General features: G+C 50.3%; 1 protein-coding gene across 1 annotated transcript; it reads right to left on the bottom strand.

The window, feature by feature from the left end:
* Nucleotides 1-685: 685 nt before the first annotated feature.
* On the bottom strand, nt 686-7,385 carry LOC108539796 (putative inactive carboxylesterase 4; the record flags this gene model as incomplete). The annotated part of the gene is made up of 5 exons (XM_017888696.1): nt 7,201-7,385; nt 5,961-5,967; nt 4,900-5,033; nt 2,469-2,622; nt 686-861 (listed from the first exon to the last, which is right to left on the bottom strand). Coding segments are annotated over exons 1-5 (656 nt in total), but the record flags the coding sequence as incomplete, so codon positions are not given.
* Nucleotides 7,386-7,885: the final 500 nt, after the last annotated feature.

Genomic DNA, 7,885 nt, shown 5'->3' with positions numbered 1-7,885 from the left:
GCTCTCTTTAGATTCTGCTGTGGCAGCAAGTACCTCACCTTCACTGCTCTTGTCATAGGTGACGCTTTGTAATTATGTGATTCTGTAACGACTCATCTGTTCCCTACATTATAGCAGAAGCTTGGGGAGGTGTTAGGTGTTTGGCTAGAATGCAGAGCCACATACGGCCATATAGTGTCCGCATTTCCTCCACATGGACATCTGACTTTGAGCCAAACAGTGACCTCTGCCCACTTCTTGTTCTTGCCTTCATTTATTCACCTAGTTTTGTTGTGTGAACAAATGAAACAATGAGTGAATTCTCCAAGAACCAACCCTGGTTATCAGGCGCTCAGTGTGGAACCGCTCCAGGCCGACAGCCCACAAGTGGGTCCACAGAACTCAGACCCTGAGAGATATAAGACATCATCTCAGCCCACTGCCCCTGCCTACTGCCCAACATGGCACCAGGCCCTGGCACATAGGAGGAGTGTGGTCACAGACAGGGCACTGTACTGGCTGCTAGGGCCAGGAGCTGGAGTCCCAGCTCTGCTTTGATCACCTGCTGCCCTTGGCAAACCCCTTCCAAGCCCTGTGTCAGTTTACCCGGTTGTGAAACTGGGACGTTGATCAAGGTGTCTCCTCGCCCTTCCTGCTCAGCCATTGATGCCTCAGTGATTCTAGGAGAACATTAGCTAGAACCCACCACAAGAGAGACCCCTGAGGCTTCAGGAGCACAGAGCCAAGGGGTGGGGCGTCCAACGGGAGACCTACCTCAGCCAAGGGCTTGACATTGTCTTTCTTCACCAGAACAGCAGTGAGGGCCACGCCACTCTCAGAAATGGCCCGGTGGAAGAGGTTCTTTGCCAATGGAGACAAAACCTGAGAGCAGAGTGGAGGGGAGGAGAGTTCATGCTCAGGAGTGGGGTCAGTGACTCGCTCGCTCTTCCATGCTACATCTATCCCACCTCTGCCCTGACCCATTCCCCTGAAACCCTGGGGCTCAGTGGACACAATGGCTCCTCACCTGGCCCTGCCTGCTTGCCAGGCTCTCCGCCCACCTGGCCACCCAAGGGAACCTCAGCGGGATTGGGATAGAGCACAGGGCAGGGACATAATGGGAGGTGTGTGACAGCCGAGCCTAACCAACAAATTTATTGGAAAGGCAACTTAGCATCTCCTAGCCACAACTTCCGAATCCGCATCTCCATTACTCAGAGTTTATCCTAAAAGTGATCCTGGCGGCACACGAAGATTTCTAAGAATGCCTCTGCTGTTTATAATGATACACACTGGAAATACCTCACAGTTCCAATATTATACAATTGGGCTAATAAATGGTTTTCATTTTATCATGGAATACGGTACAACTGTAAAAGATACTATTAAGGGACAGCACTTAATATTTAGTAAAATAGTTGCATTGTATTATAATATTCAGGAAAGTACTTTTGTAAATAAAAAAGACAAAGATAGATAATAGATGATAGGTAGGTTCATTGATAGGTAGATGGATGGATAGATGAATAGACAGATAAATAAAAGTCAAGGAAACAAGACTAGAAAATCCATGTCAAACAGAGCACAGTGACTATCCCTGGGTTATGGGATTGTAGATCGTTTTTTGTCTTTCTTGGGCTTATCTGTATTTTCCTTTTCTTTACTTTAAAAGTATAAAATTTTCCTCTGTGTATTCAAGTACAAAGCCAACACAGCATTGAAGACTCCAGCAGTGGGCTGACCCTCTGCCCACATCGAGGCAGGCGGAAGGCTTCCTACGGCTCCCGGTACTTCTCATCTGGTTTTCACCCCAGCTCCCCAGTTTCTCCTGCACCCAATCCCCACTCCAGCAGGACCCCTCACACCCACAGGTTGCGTCTATGACCCACAACCCCTGCCCCATCCCTCCCTATCCCCGGCTCCATCCCTCCTTCCTCTGTCCGCCTCCCCTAGCCCACCCGGCCCCACAGTCGCAGAGACTGTTGCCTACTTCTTGGGCATGGACCAGCCATCAGACCACCCCAGAGGAATCCCCAGCCTGCTCAGTGTCCATGTCCCCTCCACACCTAGTTCTGTTTTAACTAAACAATGACCTCTGTCCACCTCTTGTCTTTGCCTGCCCTCACTCATAATTTAAGCCTATCCCTACTTCCCAAGAGAAGGGAAGTGAGTTCTTATGTGAAAATGAGTGGGAAGGAGAGAGAGAAAGAGAGAGCTGAACCAAGCTAGAAGAGGAGAATGCCACCATTGTAGGCTGCAACTAGAGATTCATATGGCCCCAGGACACTAAGCTGAGCTCTGAGCTTCCTGGGGGTCAAGGAGAGCTTGGTCTTTAGCTTTCCACCCTCTGATGCTAGGCAGTGAGAAGGGTCAGTTCCAAATTCAGGTATTGTAATCAGAGGTATCCATAGCTGGATTGACAGGTATCCAAGAGGTCTCATCAGCATCACATCAAGCAGGGGGTTGGGCCTGGTGCCAGGAGCACTCACAAGAACAGAGACACTTTCTCCTCCTGCTGACTCTCCAAAGATGGTCACAGAGCCTGGGTTCCCTCCAAAGCTGGCAATGTTGTCCTGGACCCAGTGCAGGGCAGCCAGCTGGTCCAGGTGACCCCAGTTCCCTCGGCTGTGTTCATCCCCTGTGCTGTGAGGAAGAGAACAGATTGAGGGTGGGGAGCAGAGATGTCATGGCAGGACCTTCAGGACTAGAGATGGGGCTGGGGGCTCTCAGGCAGTCTTTAAGAATAAGACTGGGCTTCAGCATCTCTGAGACCCTGCCTTTATTCCTACAGTATCGTGGTGATGTATGGTTCTACATTCACCCTACTGGCAACTATTTACTGAGCATCTATTTTATGTCTGACAGTATCCTATGAGCTAGAGCACATCCGAGAGCAAAACAGGCAAAACCTGTGATGACACAGAGCTCCCACTACAGATCACAAGCAGATAAACAGCTGTATAGAGAGAATATAATGATGTCAGGTAGTCAAAGTGCATTAAGGTAAATACAATGAAGGAAGGAAAAAAACAGGGATGGGACAGCGGGTGCCATTTCAGATTGCAATCAGGGTAGGCCTTTTAGAGGCAGTGGCATTTGAGGTTTTGGAGGCAAAGACCTTCAGAAAACAAGCACAAAGAGCACATAAGCCTTGTAAATCTCCGAAGAAAGGAATTCCAGGCAGAAGAAAAAACAAGTGCAAAGGCCCTGGGGCCCAGTAAAAGAAAGTGTGAGTCAGGAGGTGCAGCTAGAGAGAGCCCTAGGGCCCTGGTAAGAACTTCGGCTGTCATCGTAAGGAACATGGGAACCCCTGCAGGGTTTTGTGCAGAGGCATTGCATGATTCAATACACATGTTAAGTGATCACTCTCAGTACTGTGCGACTCAGCCTCAGGATAAAAGTGGCAGGGATTTGAAAGTAAGCGTTAGGATCATAATCAAGGTGAGAGACAGAGAGCTTTGACCGGGTAAGGAGCCAGAGACAGGGTGCGAAGTAGTGGATTCTGAGTGGATTCTGAAGATGGAGCCAAGAGGGTTGTGAGAAAAGAGAGAGTCCAGGCTGCCCTGAGGCCTTCTCCTGAGCCCCTGGGAGGATGGGACAGCAGCAGCTGAGTGGAGGCGCGATGGGAGGAGCAGGGGGTTTCTGTTGGGGAGGGGCAGTGGGAGTCAAGGATTCAGCTTGTCCTTGGGAAGAGTGGGGTGCCCTTTAGACAGCCAGGGGTGGGGAGAAGGCAGTGAGTGATGCCTGCGGGATTCAAAGGTGAAGTGGGCTGGAAACAGGGGCTCTGGGCTGCTCCCCGGGATCACTGGGAATTAGTAGGGAGGGAGAGGGAGACAAGAGAGGCCTGTGGACAGGGAGGAGGAGGGACCAGGAAAGGGACTGGGAAGGAAGCATGTCGCAGAGGCTGAGCGGCCATTGGCTGCTGCTGGGAGGTCCTGTGAGGTTGGGTGGAGAGCAGAGGCAGGTCATTGGTGACTGCGATGAGACCAGCCAAGTGGCATGTTCAGGAAGAAACTTGACTGACATGGATGGAGGAGACACACGGAGGAGAGGAAGTGGAGAGAGATCATGAAGCAGCTTTATTATAATGGGGAGCAGAGACACAGGCTGTGGCTGAAAGAGATGAAGATGATACAGCCAAGACTGACCTGGGATTCCTTGGTCATGGGTAGACCAGAACCCATCCTCCATCTCCCTAGGCAAATATTCTCATCAGTGAGTGGAATCCCTCCCACAGCCCTCCCAACACTCGCTTAGGGTTGGGGTGCTGGTTTGGACACACTTAGAAAAGGTTCATAGTAGTTTGTACCTTGAAGGAGATCTGACTCCCGTCCCCATGGAGACCTGATGGGGAAGACTTCATCCTTGCTTCCCGCACTTGCCAGATTTCAAGCGGAGCATGGGGTGAGAGGACGCCAACACTCCTCCAGGAAGGGGTCAGATGCTCCCACGCCCCATCTTTTGCAGCCCCCATTCCTTCACCCACAACATGCTCTGAGCTCCCTCTGTGACTCTGCCCCTTCCCTCCTTTCCATGAGAAGTCAGATGTGTCAACCTTCAAGAGCTGGGCTGCCTGCTAAGTGTCATGACAGAGAAATGCAATGTGCTGGAGAAACATAGGTGAAGAAGAGATGAGTCTTTCAGTGGAGGTAACAGGGGGCTGGGTCTTGCAGGATGAAGAGGAGTTCTTTAGGTAGAGTAAGCATTCCAGGCAGAGGAACAGCACATGGAAAAGCTCAGAGGCAAGTGGATGAGTGTGGCTGGGGAGTGAGAGGGTAGGTAGTGTACTATTATGAAGGGGTTTGGATGTCTTACTATGGAACCTAGCTAAGGTCCCCTGAGGGCGGACATGACCAGAGCTGGGTCCTAGCAGCCTCACATTGGGGGTCAAAGTGCAGTGAGGAGAGTCTAATTTCTTACCTGAAGAATCCCCAGATGCCCAGGCGGTATTGAATGGTCACCACCACCACGTTTTCATGGGCAGCGAGGACCTGCCCATCATAGGTTGATGCCGCACCCACCATCAGCCCCCCTCCGTGGATCCACACCATCACCTGGGCAGGGAGGAAGCAACATACCAGTTACAGGACGCAGAGCCAGGGAGCACTCAGAAGGCATCTTGTTTGGTGACCTACCTGTTGGTCACAACTGAAGGAGGATGTTATCGAAAGTTCACCAGCGCCCAGCAAGGTTGCAAAAGGCAGTCTCTCTCCTCCAAAAGTCTCCCAACCGGGGCCCAAGCCACCACCCCACTGCACATACCCTGGCTGCCGCTTCCTTTATACCCAGCCTCCAGTGCCTCCTCCTCCCAAGGCTCTTCATGCTGACAACATCATCACGGGTATAGCAAAGGCTAAGGATGTTGTGTTCTCCCTCTCACTCCCATCACCCTCAAGCCTGGACTGTTCATGCAGCTCAGCGTACCCTTGAAGAGCCCTTGTATCTCAGTTTCATCTCAGTTTACTCTCTCATGGTGAAGTAAACTTCTCTGTGCATGAATGATTGTCTCGGGAAGCACACATGCCTGTGATGGTGTCGCTTCCTTAAATGTCTCCTCTATGCCTCTGCATCCCCAAATCCTATCCATCCCTCAGAGTCCAGCCTAAAATCCACCCACTTCAGGATGCCTTCAATCAATGGACTAACACTGTCTGAGAACTTACTATGTGCCAGGGACTCTGCTAATACCCGAGGATGAGAGTGGATACAATTCCTCATGCATGGTTCTTGCATTTTAAAATTCCACATAGTGGGGAAGAAGTGAGAGGGGCTAAAGTAGTAATATTGTAATAATATTATTAATAAAATAAAAAAGAACTCACAACATAAACTATGTCCCAAGTGCTGTTCTAAGCACAGTAAATTAAACTATCCACTGGGTAGGTACTAATTCTGTCCCATTCTCCAGGTGGGAAAATGAAGGCACTTAACCTGCCCAAGGTCCTACAAATCAAAAATGGTAGCTGCAGGACTTTAACCACAGGCAGTCTGGCTCCAGAGTCCACATGTTGAGCTTCGCGGCATACTGCAGGTGCCGGCCCCAGTGCAGTGGGGCCACTGTTAGGGTAGGGGTACGAGCCTGCCTCTGCCTACTTAGCCAGGGACTGAGACCAAGCTTAGTGGTCACCCTTGACTGATCATATCTGATGATTTCCCATTTTGAGGAAAGAGAGGCTTAGAGAAGTTAAGAAACTTCCAAGTCTCTCAGCAGAGGCAGAATCAGGATTTAAACCTAGACTATGTAGTTCTAGAACCTGTGGCCATTCCTGGAGGTTCTCCTGCCTCCANAAGAAAGAGTAAACCTTTTCCCACTTCCTCTGTCTTACAAAGCACATGTAGAGACAACTTCTAGTCCCACATTTGCAAACCTGCTCCCCACTCCTGGGCACCATGCCACGGTGCCCCTGGGAGACTGGCTGGACGCAACACCCCTTGTTTTACACCCTGGAGTGGCCTTCTTTGCCAGAAGATCCTACCCACCCTGCAACCCGCAGCTGGCAGCCTGCCCCACCTCCTGCCCTTCATTTATTTGGGAAATGCTGACTCATTGGGTCATCAGCCTTTGCCAAGACAATTAGGGAGGGAAAATAGGTACAAAAAAATCCCAGATATTTGGCCAAAGGCAAAAGGAAATGCTTCTGGGTTTGTCCCACGTTTTCCCTTAAAGCCCGTACCCGGACAGTGAAAGTTACCCCAGATGAATGTTGGTGTGCTGGAGAAAGGCCACATACAAGCTTAATGCCCTACTCCATGTCAAAAGCACTGGTTTGAAGATCAGAAGACTTGAACCAAAACTACCCTACTGGGTGACCTCCCCTTCCCTCGGGGCCTCAGTTTCTCTATCTGAAAAGAAAGAGTTGGGGTGTTGGTTTTCTCTAAGTTCCTTCCACCGCTAACATTATTAGAAATCATGTCTTACCCACTCTGGGTATCAGATTGTTCATCTAGTAACTAAAAGTAATCATTCTCATCCTTCTATTAGCATAAGGGAACTTGGAACAATTAAGATGTTCATTAAAGATGCACAGCAAACTCCCCAGAGTCCCTGTGTCATGAGGGGAAACTGAGGTGTGGAAAGCCTGTGTTTCCTGTGGAGGCCCTGAGGTCCTGGCCTTGAGGTGCAACTCCCTCCTCAAGCTGCCTTCATCTGCTTCCCATCTACACTAGAAGATCCCGGGTACTAGAACTGACACGCCTTGACCAGGGGATCCCAGGGCTTACCGGCAGCCTGTTTTCTTGGTCAAGTCAGCAGGAGTGTAAATATTGAGGTAAAGACAGTCTTCGGAAACCTTGAGAGGAATGTTCTCCTTTCGGTTTGTAAATAGCTCTGAGAGTACCTGCCCTGCCATGGCATCTTGGGAGCACCTGGGGAAGGGGAAGCAAGAACTCCTGAAGTTCAACCACATCTAAGCCAGGTGTCATCTAAGGCAGCACCTTGGACTGGGAGGTTTAAGCCTGAAAATGGACTTGATATTTACAGACTCACGATGTTGTAGTGGGTAGGAGGCTATCAGGGGCTTCAGGTGGGGCGCTGGGACTCACTAAGGTCTCCTAAGACCAAGCAGAGTGAAAAGGGCTTCACACCTCTTCCCTTCCCGGAGCCTTTGGGACTCCCAGCATCAAGGAGGGGAGACAACAAATACACTGATCCTCCCTGGGAGGTGACATTTCCCTGATAGCTCAGGGGGGAAATCTTTGTGGGACAACATCAGGAGAACTGTGCTCTAATTTTGTCTCTCCCACGCATTTACAGGGTGACTTTGGGTGAATTCCTTTCACATTCTGGGTCCCAATCTGCCGGGTCTAAGTGAGGGGAGTGATTTCTACATGGGTCTTGGAGCCCTGACATGCCAAGATTCTATCATCTGCCTCTCCCAGGAAAGTGCTGTTGGTGGCCCTGATGAAA

Source organism: Rhinopithecus bieti, unplaced genomic scaffold (assembly GCF_001698545.2).
Source record: "Rhinopithecus bieti isolate Rb0 unplaced genomic scaffold, ASM169854v2 scaffold_2202, whole genome shotgun sequence".
In the NCBI taxonomy this organism is placed as follows: domain Eukaryota; kingdom Metazoa; phylum Chordata; class Mammalia; order Primates; family Cercopithecidae; genus Rhinopithecus; species Rhinopithecus bieti.
The sequence above is the reverse complement of the archived record's forward strand: the minus strand, read 5'-3'. Positions and strand labels throughout refer to the sequence as shown.